At 41.9% G+C, this 26,891-nt stretch overlaps 1 protein-coding gene across 2 annotated transcripts in view; it reads left to right on the forward strand.

Annotated features, from left to right (window-relative positions):
- The window catches only part of Parg (poly(ADP-ribose) glycohydrolase), a 122,933-nt gene extending 112,148 nt beyond the window's left edge, over positions 1-10,785 (forward strand). For both annotated transcript variants that reach the window (XM_090346811.1, XM_090346812.1), the window contains 2 exons: positions 8,936-9,064; positions 10,596-10,785. In XM_090346811.1, coding sequence (XP_090202937.1) covers positions 8,936-9,064; positions 10,596-10,750 — 284 coding nt within the window. In that variant the 3' untranslated portion in view covers positions 10,751-10,785. The remainder of the gene's footprint in view (positions 1-8,935; positions 9,065-10,595) is intronic.
- Positions 10,786-26,891: the final 16,106 nt, after the last annotated feature.

Here is a 26,891-nt window from a genome sequence, read left to right on the forward strand (position 1 = left end):
TTCTGTACATGGTACCAGTATAATTTGAAGTCTGCTATTATGATACCTCTAGCAAATGTTCTTTTTACTTCAAATTACTTTTGCTATACAGTCTTTTTTTTTTTTTTTGAGTGACTTTCCAATTTTGTGAGGAATGGATGAAGAGAATTCCTTTTGCTATGGCACTGAATTTGTAGATTGCTTTTGTACTTTTGTGTCACCATTGAGGTTCTCAGTCTTTCTGAGCCCTCTAATGGACATGAGTGCTTTTGACTTTGAAATATCTTTAGGTAGGGGCTTTGTGGGTGGAAGCAGTTCTTTGTGATGGTGATAAAGCAGTACTTAACCAGGTGTGGGTGGCTCACATCTGTAATCCTAGCTACTTAGGAGATTGAGAATTGAGGGTTATTGTTTGAAGCCAGCTAGGGCAGGAAACTACCAAAAAGCCAGAAGTAGAGATGTGGTTCTTGATAGTAAAGTGCTTAGCCTTGAGCAAAGAAGTTCAAGGACAGTACCCAGGCTCTAATTTTAAGCCCCAGGATCAGACAAAAAGAAAAAAGTTATAGAAACCGTACTTCCAAAAAGGAACTTTCATTTTTTTTCCCCCAAGATCAAATAATGCTGGGCAGCTTCCACTCATAGTCCTCAGATCCCGATGGAAGTGCAGTGTGTTATGCTGAAAAAGTTAGATGATTAAATGCACTTTACATTTTCCATATTTCCAACTAACTATGCATTTATCTAGACATAACCTCACTAGAAGTTAAGGAGCATTGATATCCCAAAGTGACTCCCTTTTTTGCATTCAGATTTAAAAGTTTGGTTAGTTTTGGACAGGAACGTGGACTATGGCACAGTGCTTGCCTAGCATACATGAAGCCCTATGTTCGATTCCTCAGTGTCATATGCAGAGAAAAAGCCACAAGTGCTGAGGCTCAAGTGACAGAGCACTAGCCAAGGAAAGTGCCCAGGTCCCAAGCTTAAGCCCCAGGACTGGCCAAAAAAAAAAAGGGTTAGTTTTACTGGGCACTGGTGGCTTACACCTGTAATTCTAGCTACTCAGAAACCAGAGATCTGAGGATGGAGGTATGAAAGTAGCCCAAGCAGGAAAGTTTGTTAGATGCTTTCTTCCAATTAACTACCCAAAGGCAAAAAGTGGATTTGTGGTTCAAGTGGTAGAGTAGTAAACACACACACATGCACGCACACAAGAAAATTGTTTTAACTGATTTAATCTTTCTCATTTGTATGTGGCTACTTATTTTTTCTAGCTTCTTTCAAAGAAGGAGCTTAATTGTACTTTGTAATCTTGTATATTAATCACTCTTCTTTATTGTTAAAATAGAAGCAACTTTTCCCCCTGTTTTTCTACATCTTTTTTTTTTTTTTTTTTTTTTTTTTTTTTGGTCATGGTGTATGAACTCTGGGCCTGGGTGCTGTCTCTGAACTCTTCAGTGATTAACTGAAGAGTCCCGTGAACTTTAGTGTCCCGGCTGTCTTTGAACTATGATCTTCAGATGTCAGTCTCCTGAGTAGTTGTAATTACAGGAGTGAGCCACCGCACCCGGCTTTTCAGGTGGCCTCCTGCCTTGTACACCAAGTACAGGAAGTATTCAGGAGATAATCTTATATACATGGTTTTTAAAAATAAATAGATAAATTGTGCTCTGACTTATAACATTACTGTAGATGATATTTCTGTTTTTTAGTTTCTCTGTATGATTTAAATAGCTATGATAGCCAAGTTGATACTTTTTTTTAAGTGGGAAAAGATGTATATTTAATCAGGAACCACTCGAACATATGCCTTCTTCTCTCCATCAGGCCTGATCAGGGTATTGACCTTAGCCACATCAATGTCATAGAGCCTGACACCCTGTTTGATTTGATACTTGTTGACATTGACATCCACAGTGAACACAAGTGTGCTGTTGTTGTCTTAAGTCGGTGGTCAGGGGGAACTTGATGATCGCATAGTGGTCAAGCTTGTTTCTCCTCAGAACACTCTTCCAAGAATATTTGGCCAAGGGTCTTGGGCCACTGGAAGGTGGGTGAAGTGCATATCTTCTTTTTGTGACTGTGGAAGCCTTGCAGCACTGCCTTCTTGGCTTTCAAAGCCTTTTCCTTGGTTTCAGCTTTAGGGGGGGCAGGAGCCCCCTTCTCTTTTAGCACCATCTTGGTGAAAAGACAAGGTTGATACTTAAAAAGATTGTTTCTAGCTCATGCCTGTAATCCTAGCTACTCAGGAGACTGAAAGCTGAGGATCGTGGTTCAAAGCCAGCCTGGGCACTAAAAAGTCCAATTAATCTCCAGTTAATCACCAGAAAACCCGAAGTGGCACTGTGACTTAAGAAGGGTAGGGCTAGCCTTGAGCTAAAGAGCTCAAGGACAGTGCCCAGGCCCAGAGTTCAAGTTCCATGACCAACTCCCACCCCTACCCCACCCCCCCAAAAAAAGATTGTTTTTGAAGGCTTTAGCTGTTACTCCATTTGTGTAAGATTTACTTTCTTCTGATTTTATCTGTTCACTTTTTGTATTTCCTTTACCATTTTTTATATCTCCATAGGATATTATCTAAACTGTAAGAGATGCCATTGCTAGCTTATTCTAATTAAAGGATATTTTGGTATTGTATCCTGTACATTGTTTTCTATACCTCTTCCCTACCCTGGGTTCTTAAAAATGACCTGCAAATAAAATACGCTCAACATATTTCTGATTAACAAATCTGTTCAGGAGCTTCTTGTGTGCCTTTCATTAATCTGAGGCTTTGTATATTTTAGTTCTTTTTGCTCCTCTGAGCCTCCACCCCAGAGTTAACTATCCTTTCCAGGGCTAGGGATGTAGCTCAGTGGTAGAGTACTTGTTGAGTGTTTAGCATCCACACAGCCATGAGCTCCATCTCCATTAATACAGGCATGGACAGGATTTAAGCAGAAAACACTATGGAAACTTTATGAATTCCCTTTTGCCTGGAAGGGAATTATCAGCATAGAGTTGGCCTCAGGGATGACGAAGAGATCAGCAGAAGTTGTTCCTTCCCTTCAGTGTGGTGGTGTCTGTTTCTCTCTATATTCTCTTGTTCCCATCAGCTAGTCCTTCTGTGTATGGCCGGACCTCAAATCAAATAGATACAGCCCATTACTAAAGGAATAGGGTGCCTGGGTTCAAAAGCACATGGAAACAATCTACCTGGATGGGTTTGGGATACTTCCCCTTCCCTGGGACCAAATGATCATAAGTCAGTAGACATTAGACAAATCCTAAATGAGACTGAGAAGATTCTACTAGATTTCCATATTTTCTGTAAAAGTTTGGGCCAGGAGTGTGGCCTAGTATGAATGGTAGGATGGGTTCAATTCTTCTGTACCACATACACAGAAAAAGCCAGAAGTGGTGCTGTGGTTCAGGTGGCAAAATGCTAGCCTTGAGTAAAAGGTGCTCGAGGACAATGCACAGAGGCCCTTAGTTCAACCCCCAGGAGATGCAAAAAAAAAAAAAGAGAGAGAAAAGAAAAGAAAGAAATTGTACTGTGTTGGGTTTGTTGTTGTTTTGTTTTTGCTGGTCTGGGCCTGGACACTCCACACACTCTTCAACTCTAACCTAGCTCAGCAATCTATCATTTGATCAACAAACCCACTTCCTGTTTTCTGGCAGTTAATTGGAGATGAGTCTGGTACTTTTAGGCCCAGGCTTATTTTGAATTGAGATCCTCAGATCTCAGCCTCCTGAGTAGCTAGGATTACAGGCATGAGCCACCAGCGCTCTGCTTAAATTCATTTTCTTTCTAACCTTTTTGTCCACTTAAATGCAGCATAACTAATTGCTTTGCTATCTTACTTTACTAATTACTTTGCTATCTTAGAATCAAGATGGCTAAACTTTAGACAAGGCATTAATCTTGGAAACTCTAAAACCTAGGTAATGCCAGTAATTCATTGCCTGCCATGCCATGGCTGGCCTTGTCACTTGGAGGCTCATAGAGGATTATGGGTATGGAAGTGGGACACCAGACACACTGTGCAATAACCCCTCCCCCCTTTTTGTCTACCATAGGTATCAGGACTTTGCATCCTTCTTACTGAGAGTAAGAGTCTCCTTACTTAACATTCCTGTGCTGCCTTTTTGTGTCCCCGTGCTTACTTAAGAGTGTGGTCTTATATGATAAAGTGCAGTCAGGGATGTCTGGAGTGAGTATTTGTTTTCAATAAGTGGTTTGAGGAAGCTGTAATTGGTGATGATCAGGTGTAAGAGTCACTACATTTTCTTTTTGTATTGTTACCTTTTGGTTTTACAGCCCTATTTGTAAGAATGGGAAGCCAAGGTTGGCAGACAGGCTAATGAGTCTGTCCAAAGAGACATTAGCTGTGTCTGAGTTGGTCCTGTCTTTCTCAAAAACCACTGTGTTTATTGTTGTCGTTACATATTGAGTGCATTCTGTGTTCAGAGGATATACTGAAAACATTCTTTACCTGTATATGCACACAGCAAGCTATTGTAAAAGCTCTATTTTCCTCTTATAAGTGACATAACTGAAACAGAGAGGCAGATAGTCAGCCTAAAATCACACAGATAGCAAATGCTAGTAGCAAAAGTCAAATCAGGATTGAAACAACTATCTGTGCTTTTGTTATTTGAATCCATATTGGGTCTTGATCTAGATATGGGAGTTGCCACTTCAGAAATAATGGTAGAATTGTCTTTGAACAAATGACTTGGCACACAATCCAGAAGCAGAATGGGTGAGATCATATGACCTTGAGACATGCCAGGATTCAAATCTCAACTCTGCACACTGGCTAGGTGACCTTAGACAAGTTAGTTATCCTTTTGATACCTAAATTTCCTTATTCTCAGAATAGAGCTAATGTTAATCATTACTCTGTTTCTATAAGTATTAAATTAGTTAATCTTGTAAGTCATGGGTTGGTGCTTATGAAACTTACAAGTGTGTTCACATTGCTGTAAGTGCTCTGTGTTGGTTTGGAGTACTAACCACACATGCTGATGGGTTTATACCTCACATGAAGTATGAGTAGCCATACTTTACACAATTTTTTCCTGGTTTAGTTGTTGCAATGGGAACCTGTAAATTATTTTTCTCGTCTTATTAATATTTTCCTCATAGATTAAAATTGCTGCCAAAAAGAAAATTAAAACCAAGCTCCCCACAGATTAATTTAAGTGATTATTTTGGCACCTATTTGTACTTGAAGTTAGATTTTTTATCAGACTTGGAACTCATCCACATACCCCATTATATTTGTCATTCATTTCCATCTAGCATGGTGCAAGAGAGTTCACTGAAATCATGAGTCATAATTCACTAGATTTTCAAAGATCTTGGGGTGTCACAGTGAAGTCTGTGGACGATGCTATTTAAAATGATCTTTTATCAGTGTTTGCTGCTGTATTTGGTATTGAGATTAATTTGTCTACCTGGGTATTTCATTTGGGTCTAACATCTAAATCAGAGAGGAAATCAGACTATGGAATCCTCATCTCTGAAGGAGTCTTCAGGAATTATTCGTTCAACTCCCTCGTTGTATACTTGAGAAAAATGGGGCCAAGAGAATTAAATGGAAGCAACTAGCTAAAAAGAGCTAGCAGGAATGGAGGAGTAACCAAGGGTCTCCTGCATCCTGGTCCTAATTCATCTAAACTGCTGTGGAATGGTGTAACTTGAACAGAAACCAGGGTGAAGTCACAGGTGTCCTGTGTGGGCTGAGTGTAGCACTAACAAGAAGAAAACAAAAAAGAAGAGATGAGGGGTCTTGTGAATTGGAGGTTCCAGTCTCTGTTCAGTAGTTATTACCAAGCTTAACTTTAAGAGCTTGTCTGGAAGGTGTTCTTAAAATCAAATTCTACATGGAAACAAGCTGTAACTATTTTTATTAATACTTTATCCTCATAAATGGCAAATGACTAATACTCTAGTCAATTGGAAATAGAACCAAAAGGAATTTTCTTTTGACTCTCAACTTTTTTTTCTGATCGTAGAGCTGTCCCTGGGCTCCTTTTGCCCAAAACTAGTGCTCTACCACTTGAGCCACAGTGTCACTTCTGGCTTTTTCCATGATTAATTAGAGACGAGTCTTACAGACTTTCCTGACCAAGATGGCTTCTAACTGTATTCCTCAGATCTCTGCCTCCTAAGTAGCTAGGATTGTAGGTTGAGCCACCGGCGCCCGGCTACTCTTAACTATTTTTATTTTTATTTAATTTTTTAATTTTTTTCCAGTCCTGGGCTTGGGCTCAGAGCCTGAGCACTGCCTTGGGTTTTCTCAAGGCTAGAGCTCTACCACTTAAGCCACAGCACCACTTCTGGCTTTTATTTTTTTCTTTGTATTTGGTACCTAGGTATTGAACCCCAGGTCTTCATGCATGCTAGGCAAGCACTCTACCACTAGCCAAACTCCCAGCCCCTTAACTATTTTTAATAGGAAACACTTAGAGCTAAATTTTCATTTTCACTAAAAGATAAGGCAATTATCTCTTAGAAAGTAAAGGTGACAATTCATTAGTTTCCATTTTTATATGTAGTTTAGGTTAATTGAGGACCTTTTAAAATTGAATATACTGAAGTTTTAATATATGTATAAGTTGGATGAGCAGTTTTAATTAAAACTTAGCTTGATTTTGAAACTAATTACTTTCTACATTCTGAGATTAATGAGGCTTAGTCATGGTACCTCCCAGGTTGAGGGTGCTCCATAAATATTAGTTTGGAAATTAGAACATACTTTGATATTTTAGAATCTCACATCTATTATAATACCATAGATTGATTCCCAAGTTTGGGGAGTATTCAACTATACCAAATTTTGCTAATTAAAAGCCTTTTCTCTTTGCTGCATAACTAAGTTATCCAAAGATAATTTAGAATTTTCCAAAAATAAAAATAATGCAGTCCATATATATACATATATATATATAGAGAGAGAGAGAGTTCTCCTGTATACTTTGCTAAATGTATCAATGCATAGTCCTAAGAGAAAGGGTTATTTTACTTAAAAAATCATAATTGTTAAATTCATAACTTTGTATTGGTATTTTATCTACTCTTAATTCTTTTATGTCAGATAACCTAATAAAGCTCTGCCTCACTTGTCCTTCAGCTTAGGGTCTGGGGTCAGATCCAGTATTTACCTGTTCTATCATTTAACCTCCTTTGAATCTGGAGTATTGCCACAACCTTTGTCTTCTATTACTTGACATGTTGGAGAAAATAGTCTTCTTTGAGTTTGTATACTGTTTTCCTTAATATGAGATTGACGGAGTTAGTGATTTCACCTGCCTTGTTGGTGCCATCTGCCTTAGTAAAACTATACCTAGTGGTGCTGTCTGTAGATGTTTACTCAGATTATTTATTTCCCTCTTTGTCTTTTTCCTTTTCTTCACTTGCATTTAAACTATAAGTAGGCATATTTTAATTTACTTTTAATTCTAGATAGTTACCCTATATCTTCTTTCTTTTTTTGCCAGTCCTGAGCTTGAGCTCAGGGCCTGAGCACTGTCTTTGAGATTTCTCAAGGCTAGAGCTCTACCACTTGAGCCTCAGCACCACTTCCGGCTTTTTTCTATGTATGTGGTACCAAGGAACCAAACCCGGGTCTTCATGCATGCTAGGCAAGCACTCTACCACTAAGCCAAACTCCTGGCCCCTCAATCTTATTTCTTGAATATGTAAACAAAGTGCTGTCTGAAATGCTTTCAAAAATAACTATAAAAGAGTATCTTTCATAATTTAATTTTATTTCTGTTTTCTCTTGTTATAAGAGACATGTAGGAGCAAAAGAACATTTATTGTAATACGTTCATTTTTTATTGTTCAAAATAATCTTAGCATTGTCCTCAAAAAGTACCTTATTTATGAAACTAACCCCTCTACACATCACCCTTTTTTTTTCGCCAGTCCTGGGCTTAAGCTCAGGGCCTGAGCACTGTCCTTGGCTTTTTCTCAAGGCTAGAGCTCTACCACTTGAGTCTCAGCACCACTTCTGGCTTTTTCTAAGTATGTGGTACCAAGGAATCGAACCCGGGTCTTCGTGCATGCTAGGCAAGCACTCTTCCACTAGGCCAAACTCCTGGCCCCTCATCACCTTTTTAATAATTAAAAAAATTAAAATTTAATTTAATTTTTTTCTATTCCTTGGGCTTGAACTCAGGGCTTGGGCATTGTCCTTGAGCTTTCTCAAGACTAGGACTCTACCATTTGAGCCATAGCACCATTTCTGGCCTCTTTCTATGTATGTGGTACTGAAGAATCAGACCCCGGTCTTCCTGTGTGCTGGGCAAGCACTCTACCACTAGGCCAAACTCCCAGCCCCTAAAAATAACAATTTCTACCAATCACAATTAAGACTATAAAGGAACTTAATTTGTGGTGTATACTTCAGGCCCAGTGATTTGAGCTTTGATGTGTAGATTAGAATGTAGCCATGTAAATGTAGAAGCTAGCCATGTAAATGGAATGGCTCTTTTAGTGCACCAGAGTCCTCAGTAACATTGATTCACTGTGGCAGGTTTGAGAATCTTGCTGGGAGATTGCTGGAAGTGTAAGGACCGCCTTAAATGTGATCTGATGCAAAAGGCTAGTGACTGTAATAAGACAAAGTTATTAAATCAAGATTAATTAGTTCGGAATAATAGCAGTGAATGTAAATACCACATTAGCACCTTGGTTTGCTACTTCAAATATATTTTCCTTTTTTGTGTGGGCCAGAAACATATGTAGGAATTATGTACTCTAACGATATTCTCAGCAGCCTTCCTGAGGAGTTACGCACTGGCTGGTTTATGCCCATCTTGTGTCCACCTTGACTAATAATGTGTATCAGGTCTATAAATCTTTAATCCAGGATAAAGCTGTAGCACACCAGCTACAACATAGCCAGCTGAAAGGTGTCTGGATGGGAAATGTCAGGACAAAGCTCTGCCTCTTCTCTGCTTACAGCCTTAATACAGATACTGGCAGCGGCTGCAGCTGAACGAGATGTGGTTTATTTCACCTTTGGGGACTCAGAATTGATGAGAGACATTTACAGCATGCACACTTTCCTTACTGAGAGGAAACTGACTGTTGGTAAGTAGAAGACAGTCTTGACACTTATTATCTAGATGGATTGTATACCATTTAGGAGGAATACTTAATCTGGGTGGATCACAGTAGGTAAGAAGAAACAAGTGTGCACCTTGCAATAGGGAGGAAAGAGCTCCCAGGGGAAGTGTCTGTACAGTCTTCTTTCCTGGCAGAATTTCATCCATGCTGTTGAAAACATATGTCAGCTTATAAAGTATGGTCTAGCAGGGCACCAGTGTGCATTCCTGTAATTCCAGCTACTTGGGAGTCTGAGGCAAGAGAATTGTCATTTCTAGCTAACCTGGTCAACATAGTGAGACACCATCTTTACAAAAGAAAAAGAAAACTGGGTGCCAGTAGCTCACATTTGTCATTGTAGCTCCTCAGGAGGCTGGGAGCTGAGGATCATAATTTGAAGCCAGTGTGGCAAGAAAGTCCATGAGACTCTTATCTCCAGTTAACCACTAGGAAGCCAGAAATAAAGCTGTGGCTTAACTGGTAGTGCTAGCCTTGAGCAAAACAATTCAGGGACAGTGCCCAAGCCCTGATTTCAAGCCCCAGGACTGGCACCAAGAAAAAAATAAAAATGGGTTTATAAAAAAGCTGCAGAAAATGTTTCTTTTTATGTTTTTGAATAAAAAAACTAAAAGGGGGACTATGGAGTATAGTATAGTTCAGTAGAGCACCTGTTTCACATGAGAGAAATCCTGTGTTCCAATCTACTACAAAAAGAGAAGGAAGGAAGGAAGGAAGGAAGGAAGGAAGGAAGGAAGGAAGGAAGGAAGGAAGGAAGGAAGGAAGGAAGGAAGGAAGGAGCATTTAGAGGACATGTATGAAGTAGTTTCAAGCCTGAGAACTGTTTGTCACATCCGTCGGAATGCGTTGTGCTCATACCTGGGATCACTCTGGTGGAATCCATAAACCATGTTCCACGTATAACCTGCTGTGATTGTTATCTAAGTATTTTCTCTAAAATGTTCTTAAAATGTTCCTGTCATGGGCTGGGAGTGTGGCCTAATGGTAGAATGCTTGCCTAGTGTGCAGGAAGCCCTGGATTTGATTCTGGCTACCACATATACAGAAAAAGTCAGAAGTGGTGCTGTGGCCCAAGTGGTAGAGCGCTAACCTTGAGCCCCAGGACTTACCCCCCCCCAAAAAAAATGTTTTTGTTAGGAAAGCCTCCTAGACATATGAAATATGTTACTTTTTTTTTTTTTTTGGCCAGCCCTGGGCCTTGAACTCAGGGCCTGAGCACTGTCCTTGGGCTTTCTCAGGACTAGAGCTCTACCACTTGAGCCACAGTACCACTTCCAGCTTTTTTCTATGTATGTCGTACCTAGGAATCCAACTCGGGTCTTTGTGCATGCTAGGCAAGCACTCTACCACTAGGCCTAACTCCCGGCCCCTCATGCTACATTTTCAAAAGCTGAATCCAAGCCTGTTGTATTTAGATTAAGATAAAACTTAATGGCCTTTTTGAAGTTTTTTCATGTCCAAATCTTAACTGAAACCGTTCTGGCCTTTTACCCTTTAGGAGAAGTGTACAAGCTATTATTACGATATTACAGCGAAGAATGCAGAAACTGTTCTACCCCAGGACCAGACACTAAGCTTTATCCATTCATATATCATGCTGCGGACTCATCTGAGGAGATAGCTGACCAGCCTGGACAAAGGACAGGAACATGACGAGAAAATAAATAGAACAGCCTTCATCTCTTTGAGACATCCTGCTGGAGTTGTCTGGTGGCTCACAGGCTAATTGCAGTTGTTACAAGCATGTATATAATCCACATTTGTAATCAGGGGTGTGATCCCTCTGCACACATGCAGTTGTCATATGCTCCCTCCATTCTGATCTAGTTGGGTTTACATACATTTTCTTTCCATTGTCATGGGTTTCAATCGTCATTCTTTGATTTGATTAAGTTCTTGTGAAACCTTACAAAAGGTTGTGTTCAGCTGCCACATCTCTTCCTGTCTGTATACTATGCTAATTGCTTCTGCAGTTAGTAGACACTGATGAGCCTGGGAAGAAGGTAAAATGCAGGAATCTCTGCAATGGAGTATACCACAAATCTCCCTGTGGGCCTTTCACCCCTTTTGGTAGGCTTTCATTGTTTGATTTTTGAAAATTAACCGTAAATATTCATAACAAAATCCTCAGTTAAAACTGTCACCTATTTAAGATGAATAATTTTCAGAACTAGCTCCCTTGAGTCATCAGCTTTGTCCATTTTTATTGACAATGTTTTGGGAACTCATCAAGATAAAATGAAATGGAGAACAAAAAGTTTTCCTCATATGCTATAAAGAGAATTGAGGGTTTCTTTTTGTTGTTGTTTTCTTGAGATTTTCTTCTTTTTAAATTAGGATCAATGTTGTACTGTGGTGCTTGAGGCATATTTCTATAACCAAAGTTTGGCATCTGGAAACTTCATGCTGATTTGTACATATTGAAGTTTCTGTGCTATTCAGAAGTTATCTAATTGATGTTTTCATTAATAAATCATTTGTCAGGACCTCCCACATCATCTGTATTTTATATGCATACATCCATACATGTATATATGAGCATGTGCTGTAAGTACATCTGTATGGAACACATAAAATATAAGGAGAGCTGCATGAGGTGAGAAATGTTAGGGTTAGACTCAGTGGAGGCTCAGTTTAAATCTGATATTCACGTTTGTGTCCATTTAAAACACAACAGCCAGGTGCTGGTGGTGGCTCACACCTCTAATCGTAGCTACTCAGGAAGCTCAGATCTGAGTATTTCTAGTCAAGCCCAGTCTAACCAAGAATGTCCATGAGACCCCCATCCCAATTAACTACATGAAAACCAGAAGTGGTGCTATGGCTCAAAGTAGCCCTGCATTCAAGCCCCACAACCAACAAAAAAGAAAAACAAAAAAAAAGAAAAAGAAAATTGGCAATAAATAAATAACCATGTCTTTGGCGAGGTGATTAAACTAAAGGCCATGTTAATTTCATAGACTTTAATGGTGAAATCTCATATAGATTTTTCAAAGTAGTCCTAACCGTGCTGTAGAAGTTCTAGTTTACACCCTGGAAAAGCCATTAAAGGTCAAATCTTCTTCTTAAGGAGCTTATGTAATGGGTCTGAACTTGTCCTCACTGGCAGGGGGAAAAAAAATGTGTGGGGGCGGTAGATAATGGGATTTGAACTAAGAAATTAGTCCCTTGTCTTTGATGAGGTGCTTTACAGTATTTAACTAAGATTTTTAATCAGGTCCCAAACTCAGAGAAGTCTGGCTTCGATTTCATTGATACTAGAATCTAAACTCTGTTTCAGTTAAACATTTATGGCTATATTTCATTTCTTCCCTTTTCCATCCCTGTACTCTTTTCCTTCTTAGTCGCAAGACTAATCGAACAGTGCTTCATGAACAGTATGAGCTAATTCTTATGATATATTAGAAAAGAGCAAACAGTCAAAAGAAAGGGGATGATGAAGGCCTCAACAGAACAGGTCAGGATTCAGTCATGGCTGAAAAGGGTAACCAAGTAGCATTGAATAGAGTCAGAGATACTGGGGGTGAGGGGCGCAGGGCTTAGGACTAAAGTATAGTCCAGCATGAGAGGTTTTGTTTTGTTTTTGGATTTGTGATGTCTTTGTAGCCACAGCAGACAGTTCTGCACTTCTAGACAAGGCCAGGGGGGAGTTTGGCTTAGAATAGCTCAAGGATGGGGATTCTGATAAGATTCCTGTGAGGATTCCTGGGGAAGAAGGGTCCAGGGAATGATCAGGGGAAGGTGATCAGTGGGCCATGGGAGCAACGTTGAGTTATGAGAACAAAGCAGATTCCAATCATGGTAGAGAAACCATTAGTACAATGAGAAGTCCACCGGTGCTATAGTCCAGAACATGGAAGCTGAGATCCAGCCCTCCTTTCTGTCCAGGGTTAGGGATACGACCAGCTACTAACTGCCTCTCCTGTGAGATTTTCAGGAGTGAACTTGCAAATGATGTCCCTACATATCCCATCCTTGGGACAGTGAAGTAAAAGGCCTTCTGCAAAAGAGAAAGAAAGGTAGGAGACACAAAAGCAAATATTTAATTAACATGCATATCTATTCTGAGATTATGTTTGTTTGCATGTGCAGGCATGTACCAGTCCTGGGGCATGCATAGGTTCTGGGTTCTGTCCTTTATTTATTTTTTATTTTTTGCTCAGGGATAGCGCTCTTCCACTTGCCATAGTTCCATTTCCACCATTGGAGGAGATAAGATTCTCACGGACTTTTCTTGCCTGGGCTGACTTCAAACTGGGATCCTCAGATCTCAGCCTCCTGACTGGCTGGGATTGCAGGCATCAGTCACAAGCACCCAGCTATTCTGAGACATTTAACAGCACCTTTTTATTTTCTTTCATGGGAGTCTTATTTCCTATTTTTACACCCTCTTTATGAAGTTTAGAAATCTTAAGTTTCTAATAACACTCATTTTCAGTTTCTATCTCACATGAATGTACAATAACAATTTGAGGAAGTGGGATCCAGTCATAGAAAGTGCATAAAATGTTTAAATCAGACACACTGGGTTCAACTGCCAGCCACATCCCTAGTTAATATTTTAATCTTGCCTAACTGAATTTCAGACTTAACTCAGCTGGAAAAATAGACTAGTGGGTACCTACTGAGAAATAAAAACACCCTTGATACTCAGGGAATATCAAAAATATTAAAAGTTGACCAGAAAATAGTTATGTTGCTCTGTATTCTAGTCCATTTTTCCAGTAAGCTAACAATTGCCCAGAGGTTAAGGAATCTGCTTCGAGAAGTGTTATGAAAGGGGTCTACTCTTGTCATTCTTATATGGATTGTTAGGAAAAGCAAAAAAGGAACAGGCTGGACTTGATTTTCAAGAGGTGAGGACTATTTATTGAGAACAGCAAGGGACAGGCAACCTGTCGAGAGGAACCAAGGTTGTGCCAGGAGGTGGGGTTGGGGTTGGGCTTATAATTGGTCATAAAAAAGAAACAGGAAATAAGCAGGCTCTGGTCTCTGGGGGCCCGAGGGCTCTTGCCCTGGGCTCTGCCCAGAATGGAATGCTGCTCCTGGGTCAGGGAACTTTCAGCTACAGTAAGGTGGGAATAACTGGTCAGCAGTCTAGCTGGTGAGTATGCACCTGGTATTTCGCTTGATCTGGAGGAACAAGGTGCAAATCAATCCTTCAGGTATCTAATAGGTAGAACAGAGGCTATGTCATCTCCTTTGTCCTCTGTGTCTGGTACAGGTGTAGTATCCCTTATCTGAAATACTTGAGGCCAGAAATGTTTTGGATTTCTTTCTTTTCCTTTTTCTTTTTTTTCTTCTTCAGATTTTGAGATATTTGTTATCCATAATATTTTCTTGCTGGGCATGGTGGCTCACACCTGTAATTCTAGCTACTCAGGAGGCTGAAATCTGAGGATCATGGTTCAAAGCCAGCCCAGACACTAAAGACCTTGAGACTCTTATCTCCAGTTAGTCACTAGGAAACTGGAAATGGCACTTGGCTCAAGGGATAGGACAGTAGTCTTGAGCTGAAGAGTTCAGGGACAGTGCCCAGGCCCAGCCCTGCAACTGACCAAAACAAAAAAAATTCTTAGTCTGATGTGAGTGGCACATGCCTGTAATCTTAGCTACTCAGAAGACTGAAATCTGAGGGTAAAAGTTCAAAGTCAGGTGTGAGACTCTTCAGTTAATCACAGAACAAGCCAGAAGTAATGCTGTAGCTCAAGTGACAAAATGCCAGCCTACAGCAAAAATGCTTAAAGACAGCACCCAGAACCAGAGTTCCAGGCCCAGGGGGAGAAAATAAATCTCTTTTTTGTGTGTGCTGAAGCTTGAGCCCAGAACTTTGTGTATGCTAAGCACATGCTGTGCCACTGATTTATATAAGGCAATCACTTGTGTTAGGTCTGCCTGGGAGAACAGCTCCTACCCCACCCCCTACCCTACCAGAAATCTTTTGCCTAAAACCAGTAATTACCTGTCCGTTAGTCAGCAAAGGACCCCAGACTCTGAGGTCACTTCTTGCCTGCCCACTGCGGTCACATCCTCAAGTGCTCCAACCATTCCTCCTTTGCACAAGGAGAGCTTCCCCAGCCTCTTAAGATGGCTTCTGCATCCCACTAGGGGCACTCCTTCCTGTCTTTCCCTGTATGATCCCTCTCAACTACAAGTCCCTCCCTCTTCCTTCCTCTCTCTTTTCTCTTCTCTGCATGCTTCCATCTCACGGGCAGCCAGTTTGTTCTCTCCCCAATAAACTGTTCTGTTGGAACCATGTGGTCACCTTTTGACAAAACTTACAACTTGAGTATGAGACCCAAGTCTAAATACAAAACTTATTGGTGTTTTATGCACCTTTACCCACATCACCTAAAGGTTATTTTATAAAATATTTTTGGTACATCTGCATTTTAAGTGGGATATATGACATGTTCAGGTGTAGAATTTGCCACTTGCAGCGTCGTGTTGTTGCTCAAAAGTTTTGGGGGGATTTTGGAATTCAAATTTTTGTGTTTGTGGGTCCTGGGTTTGAACTCAGGGCTTGGGCACTGACCCTGAGCTTTTTTGCTTGAGTCACAGTTCTACTTCAGGTTTAGGGGGTAGTTAATTGTAAATAAGAGTCTCATGGCCTTTCTTGCCCTGGCTGACTTCAAACCCCAATTCTCAGATCTCAGCCTACTGAGTACCTAGGATTACAGGCATGAGCCATCAGTGCCAGGGCAAATTTCAGATTTTTAGGTGAGGGCTTTGTAACTCCTTCATTCTCAGTGACTTGTTTTTAGTGGCTTGAATCCACTTACTTCTGAAAGAATTATCGATTCTTACTAGCTACAGCAACTTGTAGGATGAATCTTCCCAAGCTGTTATGTAAAAAGAAGGCCATGTGAGCCTACTGTGCCACATGATGCTCTGAAAGCTGTCTGTCGAAGCTGTCCTTTTCCAGAATATTCCTGGAGCAAAAAGTTAAGTTAGAGCTGGTGTCCCCCTGCTACACGCCTAGAACTCCAGCTGATCCAGAAGCTGAGATCTGATGTGGTTTGAAGCCAGCCTCGGCAGGAAAGATTATAAGAGCCTTTTCTCCAGTTAACCTACCAAAAGCAGAAGTGGAAGTGTGGCTCCAGTGGTAGATCACCATCCTTTGAGTCAGAAAGCTAAGGAACAGCACCCAGGCCCAGAGTTCAAGCCACAGCACTGAGCACTGGAACACACACACACACACACACACACACACACACACACACACACACACACACACATCGAGTGACATTCTTGCTCTCTTCAACAGTGAGAAAGAAAGGGAGCTGTGTAGATTCTTGCCTGTTGGCTTCCCCATTGACTAACTATTATGACTGCATACTGGATGGAGGATTTTTGCTGGTGAGAGGAAGACAGTATAATATGTCTACTATGAAGATGAGATTGAGAGGCCTGCACTTCTTTCTGTAAGCCCGGGGGTACCATCAGCCCTTTGTCTACAGGGAAGAGCAAGTAAGCCACTGCTAGAATCTGAACATTTCTCCTGTGCTTTTTGGAGGGAATGGGCATCAGAGTGTGACACTGGCTAGAAGGACTTGCTCAGATGCTCTGCCTTGCTCCAGTAGGAGAGTGTCCCCAAGCCCTGCACATTGCATGCTGCTGAACCTTCACATAGAAGGCTTCTCAGGCAAAACCAAACCTCAATGTTCATCTGTAACTTGTTTTTATTATTTTCTTGCTTGTTGGTTTGTTTTGCCAGCCCTGAGTTTTGAACCTAGCCTGGGCACTATCCCTGAGCTTCTTTAGCTCAAGGCTAACTCTCTACCACTTAAGCCAAAGAACCACTTCCAGCTTTTTTGAGTAGTTTATTGGAGGTAAGAGTCACACAGACTTTCCTGCATGGGCTGGCTTCAAACAGTGGTACTCATATCTCTGCCTCCTAAGTAACCAGGATATAAGTGTGAGCCACATACCCACTTATTTCATTTGTTTGTTTGTTTGGCCAGTCCTGGGGACTGAACTCAGGGCTCTGCCCTTGGGCTTTCTCAAAACTAGTGCACTTCTGCTTTCGCCACAGCACCACTTCTGGCTTTTTCTGTGTATGTGGTACTAAGGAATCAAACCTAGGGCTTTCTGCATGCTATGTAGGTACTCTACCACTAGGCCACACTCCTGGCCCCTTATTTTAAGTGTAAGGTTGATGTGTTATGTCTGGAATTTGGGGATGAGGTGAGGTCTAAACTGATGGGGGTTTTTGTTTGTTTGTTTGTTACCAGTCCTCAGGCTTGAACTCAGGGCCTGGGCACTGTCCTTGGACAGCACACTGCCACTTGAGCCACAGGGCCACTTGCAGCATTTTCTGTGTATGTGGTACCAAGGAATGGAATGCAGAGCTTTGTGCATGCTAGGCAAGCACTCTCCCACTAGGCCACATTCCCCAACCTAAACTGATGTATTTTTATAGGAAGAGAATTAACAAATTCTGACCTCATCACTTTTTCCCCCCTCAAATATTCATTTGCTATTTCTTTGAGACAGAGTATGTCTTAGGGGCTCAGTGAACATTTTTGCATGAAGACTTACCATTCTCCACTAGGATTTAGGTATGGAGAAGTGGTGTCTAGCCTGTCTTTCTAGCTCTGGGGATGGCTCTGTGTTATCTTTCTTGCTATGTTCTCAAGCCACACTGTTTCCTACTGTTAGCTCCATTCTTTTTCTTTTCCTTTTTTTTTTTGATTGTGTGTGTGTGTGTGTGTGTGTGTGTGTTTACCCATGCTTGTGGTCACAGGACTTGAATTCAGGGCCTAGGATCTGTTTCATAGCATTTTTTGTTCAAGGCTAGTATTCTGCCACTTTAGCCACTTTTCCTGGCTAATTGGAAATATTTTTGCCTGGGCTGGGCTTCAAATTGTCATTGCCTCTTGTGTGAGTAGTATTTTTTTTTTTTTTTTGGCCCCCTTCTCTTTCTGGCCCCTCGCTCCGGCCCCGCTCGCTCTGGCCCCCGCTCGCTCTGGCCCCGCTCGCTCCGGCCAGGCTCGCTCCGGCCAGGCTCGCTCCCTCACGCTCCTGGCCCCGCTCGCTCCGGCCCCTTCTCGCTCTGGCCCCGCTCGCTCTGGCTCGGCTCGCTCCCACACGCTCCGGCCCTGCTCGCTCTGGCCCCGCTCGCTCCGGCCACCACTCGGTTGGGCTCCGCTTGCTTGCTTTCGCTCTCTGTCGCTTGTTGCAGTCTCGTCTCTGGCACTTCCGGCTTGGTTGTGTATGTGGGATACCGAGGAATCGAACCCGGGTCTTTGTGCATGCTAGGCAAGCACTTTAACCGCTAGGCCAAACTCCTGGGCCCTGTGTGAGTAGTATTAACTGACATGAGCCACCAATTCATGTATTTGTGGGCACTGTGTTTGCTCTGGGCCAGTCACTGGCCTCAGTTCAAGGGGTACAAAGATGAAAGGCATGCTCCCTGGACTCAGCTTAAACATTGGCAGACTGGGGCTGAGTGATCGAAACCTACAACTGGCAATTCTCTTAACTTCTCTGCCTAGTGTGACCTAGAGAGATCTGTTGAGTCTTCATGCTTTTAGTGTGGGAACTCAAATAGAATCCTATACCTGTCAGTTCCCCCACAACTTACACAGCTTTCTCTGAGGAGGGTTGTTTAACAAATGTCCTCACACTTAATGTGATATGACATGGGCCAGCAAACACCTCTCTTGGCTTAGCAGCCCTGCATATCTTGATTCCATGGGGCCTTGATCAGAAAAAAGTAGCTGAGATTATAAAGTTATTTCCTATTAGAAATGTTCATTTCCCTTCAATGTATCCAAACAGCCTAGATTGAAGGTCAATGTTTCTTTTGCTTTATTTGGAAATGCATCACCTTAGTTTGAACAGAAGATGGTTAATCAATAAAAAATAAAGAAAAGGGGCCGGGAGTTTGATCTAATGGTAGAGTGCTTGCCTAGCATGCATGAAGACCCGGGTTCGATTCCTCAGTACCACATACATAGATAAAGCTAGAAGTGGTACTGTGGCTCAAGTGGTAGAGCTCTAGCCTTGAGGAAGCCCAAGGACAGTGCTCAGGCCCTGAGTTCAAGCCCTGGACTGGCAAAAAAAAATTTTTTTTAATTTAAAAAATAAAGAAAGGCTAGGTACCAGTGGCTCTTGCCTAGCTGGTCAGGAGCCTGAGATATGAGGATAACAGTTCAAAACCAGCCCAGGAAAGAAAGTCTTTGAGATTTTCTTTTTTTGTTGTTTTGTTATTGTTGTTGTTGTTGTTGTTGTTGTCCTTGTTTTTGCTGGTCCTGGCTTGTACTCAGGGCCTGGGCACAGTCTTTGAGCTTGAGTTTTCTCAAGGCTAACACTTTGCCACTTGAGCCACCACACCACTTCTGGCTTTTTCCATGTGGTACCAAGAAACCAAACCCAGGTCTTCATGCATGCTAGGCAAGCACTCTACCACTAGGCCAAACTCGGTCCTGTGAGATTCTTATCTTCAATTAACCACCAAAAATCCTGAAGTAGAGCTATGGATCAAGTGATAGATAAGCTAGTCTTGAACAAAAAAAAGAACCAAGGGGCCAGAAGTTTGGCCTAGTGGTAGAGTGCTTGCCTAGCATGCACGAAGACCCGGGTTTGATTCCTCGGTACCACATACATTAAAAAAAAAAAAAAAAAAAGCCAGAAATGGTGCTGAGGCTCAAGTGGTAGAGTTCTAACCTTGAGAAAGTCCAAGGACAGTGCTCAGGCCCTGAGCTCAAGCCCACGACTGGCAAAAAAAAAAAAAAAAAAAGGACCAAGGAAAATGACAATTCCCAGGCCCAAGCCCCAGAACTGGAACAGACACATAAAAAGATGAAAATTGGCTAATACTACTAGTGTACATTTCAGAGATATTCATTTGGTCACTTGACCATTGCTTTTGGGCTATAGTGAAACAGAATAATATGGCAGGCAGTGTGCATTGAAGCAAAGCAGCTTTCTAGGCAAACATCAAGCAAAGAGGAAAGAAGAAGCTAGGAATCAGATATACCCTTCTCTAGGATACCCCTTCTAAATCTCCTTCCAACCAGGCCTTACCTAATTGGAAGTTTCTACCACCTTCTTTGTAATAGCGACTAGGGACAAAGCCTTCAACATTCAGGCCATTTGAGGGCATTTCAGATCAAACTATAGCCAAAAGATATGGGAACTCTGTACCTCCTGCTCAGTTTTGCTGTGGATGAAGATCTACTCTAAATTGCCAGGTACTGGTGGCTCACACCTATAATACTAGCTACTCAGGAAGCTGAGATCTGAGGATCACAGCCTGGACTCGTTAATCACCAAAAAGCCAGAGTAGAGATGTGGATCAAATGGTAGAGTACCGGCCTTGAGCACAAAAGCTACAAAGGAGGCTGAACTCTGGAAGATTTGAAGTTCAAGGTCAACTTGAACAGAAAAGTTCATTAGATTCCATCTCCAAACTTATTAGGAAAAAGCAGGGTTGAAAGTGTGGTTCAAGTGGTATAACATCAGCCTAGCAATCATGAGGTTTTGAGTTCATATCCTGTTACCACAAAAAGAGAGAGAGAGAGGCAGAGAACAAATCTTCAAATACATGAAAACAACACACTTCAAATTATAGGTCAAAGATGAACTCTTTGGGAAAGTTGTGTGTGCGTGTGCGCGCGTGTTGGTACTGGGACTTGAAAAAGGGACCTGGTCATTGTCCCGTGCTTTTTCACTCAAAGCTGGCACCACTAGTTGAGCCACAGCTCCATCTTTAGTGGTTAAAGAATTTCACAGATTTTCCTGCCTGGCCTGGCTTCAAACTGAGACCTGAGGATTAAGATTCAAAGCTATCCCAGGAAGAAAGGTCCATGGATCGCTTATCTTTACTGAATTCTAAAAAGTCAGAAGTAGAGCTGTAGCTCACTAGTGTTGAGCAAAAAAAGTTCAGTGATAGCACCCAAGCCCTGAGTTCAAACCCCACACTGTGCATGTGTAAAATTAATACATGTTGGGGCCGAGAGTTTGGCCGAGTGGTAGAGTGCTTGCCTAGCTTGCATGAAGACCTGGATTTGATTCCTTGGTATCACATACATAGAAAAATCCAGAAGTGGTGCTGTGGCTCCAGTGGTAGAGCTGTAGCCTTGAGAAAGCCCAGGACAGTGCTCAGGCCCTGAGTTCAAGCCCCAGGACTGCCCCCCAAAAGGTTAATCTATGTCAAGATTTGTGGGGGGAGGGGGTTCATGAGGCTTGAACTCTGGGCCTGGGCCCTGTTCCTGAGCTCTCAGCTCAAGACTACCGCCCTACCCCTGAGCCACAGCCCCACTTCTCATTTTCTAGTAGTTAATTGGAGATAAGAATCTCATGTTCTTTAGTGCCCAGGCTGGCTTTGAATGGTGATTCGCAGATCTCACCCTCTTAAATTGTTAAATGACAGACTTGAGCCACCACACCTGGCATGTCAAGATTTTTTTGAGATGTGGCTAAAGGACAGCTGAGCAGAAAAATCTATAGCATACGAAATTTCTGCATATATAAGAAAAGAAAGATCCACCTCAAGAAACTATTAAAAAAAGAAAGAACAGAAGAAACCCAAAGGAAACAATGTCAAAAATAAAAAGCAGAAATCAATGAAATGGAATAAAAAGTCCATAGAGACTTAATGAAACAAAGATCTGGTTCTTTGAAAAGATCAATAAAATTGACAAAGCTCTCAGAAGACTGCAAGAAAAACAAAATTCAAACTACTAATATCAGGAGTGAATGAAGGATTATCATTATAGACTGCAGTCTCTTAAAAGTATATGTTTATAAGTTAGATGGAATGGACTAATTCCTTATAAAGATCAATCTATCACAACTGACCTAGTACAAAAATGTATAATTTGAATAGCTATGTATAGCAATTGTTGATACTGAATTTGAATTTTGCAACCTGTAGTAGATAGTCTTCAGGCTCAATTTGTTTCCCTGGAGAATTCAACCAAATGTTTGGTAGAACATGACTACATGACCTCTTTAAGAAAATAGAATAGGGGAAGGCTCTTAATTTTTGGTATTGCTTTGATACCAAAATTAAACATAACAAGAGACTAGTATTCCTCTGAGAAGCAAAAGTCTTTTTTTTTTTTCTCTTTTTTTGCCAGTCCTGTGCTTGAAGTTAGGGGCTGAGCACTGTCCTTGGACTTTCTCAAGGCTAGAGCTCTACCACTTGAGCCACAACACCACTACTGGCTTTTTTTTACATATATAGTACCAAGTAATCAAGCCCAGATCTTTGTGCATGCTAGGCAAGTGCTCTACCGCTAGGCCAAACTCCTGGCACCAGGAGCAAAAGCCTTTAAGGCCATGTTAGAAGCGAAATTCAGCAAGAGTGGGAAGTCTGTGTGTGTGTGTGTGTGTCCCCTGTCCCTGAGCTTTTTATGCTCAAGGCTAGTGCTAGTCTATTCCTTGAGCTACAGCTCCAGTTCTAGTTGCAGTTATAGATCCAGTTGATTAATTGGAGATAAGAGTTTCATGGACTTTCCTGCCCAACTATCTTAAAACTATAGCTAGGATTAAAGGCTTGAACCACCAGCACCTGGCTAGAGTGAGATTTATAATTGCTTCAATATTTAAAGTCAATGGATAGAATCTGTTACATTAACAGGCTTATGAAAGTCACTTAATCAATTGATAGATGCAGAAGAAAAGATCCATTAATAATTAAGTCTCAACAACCAGGCATCAGTGGCTCATACCTATAAACCTAGGTAATCAGGAGGCTGAGATCTGAGGATCAAGGCTGGAAGACAGCCCAGATAGGAAAGTCCGTGAAACTTGTTTCCAATTAACCAGTAAAAAGCCACAGTGGGAATCGGGCACCAGTGGCTCATGTCTGTAATCCTAGCTACTCAGGTGACTGAGATATGATTATTGCGGTTCAAACCTAGCTCAGGCATGAAAGTCCTTGAGACTCTTATTTCCAATTAACCACCAGAAAACTGGAAATGGCACTGTGTGGCTCAAGGGATAGAGTGCTAGCCTTGAGATGAAGGGCTCAGGGACAGTGCCCGAGCTCAGAATTCAAGTACCACGATTGACCCCACAAAAAAAGCCAGCATGGGGATGTGGCTCAAGTAGAACAGCACCAGCATTGAGCAAAAAGGAACAAGAGTGTGAGTCCCAAAGTTCAAGCTCCAGTGTACCAGCATTTGTACACACAACTGGGTGGGAGTTACTGGGGGTCTCCTGGGACTTAAAGTCCAGTTCCTTTGGGGCTGTTGGTCACTCCAAGCTTAGGACAAGTGCACAACTTTTCTTTTCTTTTCTTTTCTTTTTTTTTTTTTGCCAGTCCTGGGCTTGAGCTCAGGGCCCACTGTGCTTGGACTTTCTCAAGGCTGGAGCCACTTGAGCCTCAGCACCACTTCCAGCTTTTTTCTACGTATGTGGTATCGAGGAATCGAACCCAGGTCTTCATACATGCTAGGCAAGCACTCTACCACTAGGCCAAACTCCTGACCCCTACGTCTTTTCTTTAGTGCTTCAGATCCTGTTTCTTTTAGGGTCCCTGCTGAAAACCCTGCCTGTAGGAATTAAGAACACCATTAATCGGCCTCCACAGGAATTCATTTCTTCAGCTAAATCCTTCAAGAGGGAATTGTACATCTTCTGCTCCCAGCCTGGCCCCTTCCTCTCTGAGTTGGAATCTGATCCACAATATGACTTTGGAAAAATGATGATAAATAATTAACAATACTAAGAACTTTTAAACTGTGTCTTCAAAAGTGTGTCTGTGAACTGTATATAGATGGCTAATGCTTGTAATTATAGCTGAAATCACAAGATCAAGGTTCAGAGCCAGCCAGGGCAGGAAAGTCTGTGAGAGTCTTATTTCCTATTAACCATTAAAAAGATAGAAGTGAAGCTGTCGCTCAAGTGCTACAGCAACGGCCTTGAGCATAAAAGGTCAAGTGAGAGCACAAATACCTGAATTCAAACCCCAGTAGTTGTGTCTATACACGTGCACACATGTGCGCACACATGCACATACACACACATGCTCATGCACAGGCAAGTACATTATTGCTCCTTTGGAAGAAATAACCTGTCTGTGAATTACATGCATTATCTACACATTCCAAGTTCCTATAGTTTACCATAAGAGTCATAACAAAAACACTCCCTAGTGGCACTGAGAAAAGACAAAATTGCCTCCTAGAAAGGAGAAAAGGAAAAACTCCTCAAAGGTTGAAATTCTCAGTACTGTGTGTTGAACTCAGGGTCTCATGTATGCTAGGCAGGCACTCTGCCACTAAGCGACGCCCTGGCCCTTTGGGTTTCATTTTGAGACCGGAGTCTCTCTACCTTTGTGCAGACTGGCCTGAAGCTCACACCCTCATCCCTCAGCCTAAGTAGCTGGGATTACGGGCATGTACAACTACCACTTTTGGCAAAGATCAAAAATTTTGAGCAAGCCGGGTGTGGTGACTCACACCTGTAATCGTAGCTACTTAGGAGGCTGAGATCTTGAGGATCAAGGTTCAAAGCCAGCCCCAGCACAAAAGGACTTGAGACTCTTATCTCCAAAAAAAAATTGAACATCAAGATAGAGTCTGTAAATTTTTTAAAGATGAATTCACTGAAAGTGAAGGCCCCAAATGGGTCCCCCTGGGACATCTGTTTTTGGCTTCCTAAACTTTAATACATAAAAGGAAGTGATTTATTGTTATTATTGAGCTGGTATACAGAGAGTTACATTTACATGTGTTAGGTAATGAGTACAATTCCTTTGTACAGTGTCATCTGTTCCCTCATTTTCTCCCATTCCCTCCCTCCTCCAATCTCCACCCACAACTTGTAAAGTTCACTTTCATCAACAACCAGTGTCCTCCACTGCTACACTTTTTTACCCCTTTTCCTCGGATTCAGCACCCTCTCCCCTCCCACTTAACCCCCCTCCACATATCAGGCTTCTCTTTTTTATTATTATTATTTCACTAATGCCCTAACCATTACCAAATGGACTCTTTAATGACGAAATTCAATTTGTGGGCCAAGATGAAGAAATCTGGGATCAGTCAATAGTGAGCCTTAGACTGAGTTATGCAACTTGCAATGCAGCGTTTATCAAAGGCAATAGGTAAATATGTTTAATTTATCATTTTCTACATTTGTTTCTGATTTCCAAATGTGTATTTTAATTTGTAATAGAACATATTCAAGACAGGTGCTTGCTCACACCCAGCTACTCAGGAGATTTGAGATCTGAGTATTATGGTTCAAAGCCAGCCAAGACAGAAAAGTCTGAGGAACTCATATTCATTTAACCATCAAAAAGCTGTAAGTGGAGCTGTGACTCAAGTGGTAAAGTGCCAAGCTTAAGCAAAAATGCCGAGTCAACCTTGAATTCAAGACTCAGTACTGGTACACACATACACACACACACACACACACACACACACACGATACAATCTTTCTCCTCTTTTTTTTTTCTTAAAGGGAGTTTAAATAGAAAAAAAAGTATCTCTGATATTTCAATAGCTCAGCTCTTGCTCATGAAATCAATCTGAGCTCAACCAACAATGGCATTGATTATTTCCTAAGGCTGCAGTCTCTAGCCCACACACTTTACAGAATGCAGGAGCCTGTCCCGATCTCATTAACTAACCCCAGCCCACACTTCCTCCTTGCTTGCACTGGAAGGTAATTATACTGCCAGGGCTCCTAAGTCACCCTGTTTACAGTTGCCTAAAGAGTTTTCAGAAAAGAATAGGACTAATAAGTGCCAGGAGGCAGTGTTCTTAACTTCTGTTATAATGCAAAAGGGAAGTAAACCAAGTGGCATTTGCATTCACAATTTGTAGAATCACTGGAATTTGGAGGCTTAAGAATTAAGCTGAATGCTGCAAGCCAGGATGTAAGGGGGCTACTCAGTCAACCTTGAAATTGGGTTTTTAGACCCTAATGTGGGAGTCTCAATTAGGTCTGGCCACTTGCCCCTATATGCCAAATAAAGAGACATGGCGAAGTACGGAGAAAGATTTCTTACAAGGCAGGCATAGGAAGAAAGCACTTCAGTATATCGTTAGTGGTTTTTCTCAGGACAGACTTTGGCATTAGGTTTGTTAGATAACATGCAGACTTTGCCAAAAAACCCACAAAGACATCCAGATACAGGGACTGGTAGACCCCTTCTCACCCACATGCATATTAAGAAGAAGCCCTGGCCATTGTCTGGAATGACCTATATAACCTGTGGGATTTAGGTTGCAGAGAGGACTTGGAGACCCTGGGGTGGACATGAGGACTAGGGACTTCATCTTGGCGGACTAGGATTTATGGATATTGTCCAAATGGTAGATAAGGGGGGGTCTGCCGCTGCTGACACCTGAAGGTCACCCTGGGCAGATCATGTAGCCATATATGGTTATTCAAGGTAAGGGGGTGGGAGATAGCTGCCAGGCACTATGGGAATGGGGGAAGGGGCCCTGGGCCAGCACTAATGTTTACTGCTTTGACCAGACAGGCCTGGGAAAGGAGAGAAGGCCATTAGGCCTACACTGTAGCCATCAAGGTTACATAGGAAAAACTGGGACAGGGAGTGAGAAAGGTATAAGGTTTGCAGAAAGGAGACCACCATGTGGTTGCTTTTTCAGGTGGAAGAGAGTTTATTAGCAGAACCAAACCACCTGCCCTGCACAAGATGGAGGTGTGCAGGGCTACACCAGATGGAAGTGTACAGAGAGAAGCAGAGAGAAAGTCAGGGGAAGGGACCATTTTTCCCAGGATGACCTAATAAAAACAAAAAAACTTCCTGGATCACAGGTGTGGCCTGGTTGGCCATTAGCTCTGTCTTTGTCCTTGGAGGAGT

This window comes from Megascapheus bottae, chromosome 15, assembly GCF_031878675.1.
Source record: "Megascapheus bottae isolate mThoBot1 chromosome 15, mThoBot2.hap1, whole genome shotgun sequence".
Lineage (NCBI taxonomy): Eukaryota > Metazoa > Chordata > Mammalia > Rodentia > Geomyidae > Megascapheus > Megascapheus bottae.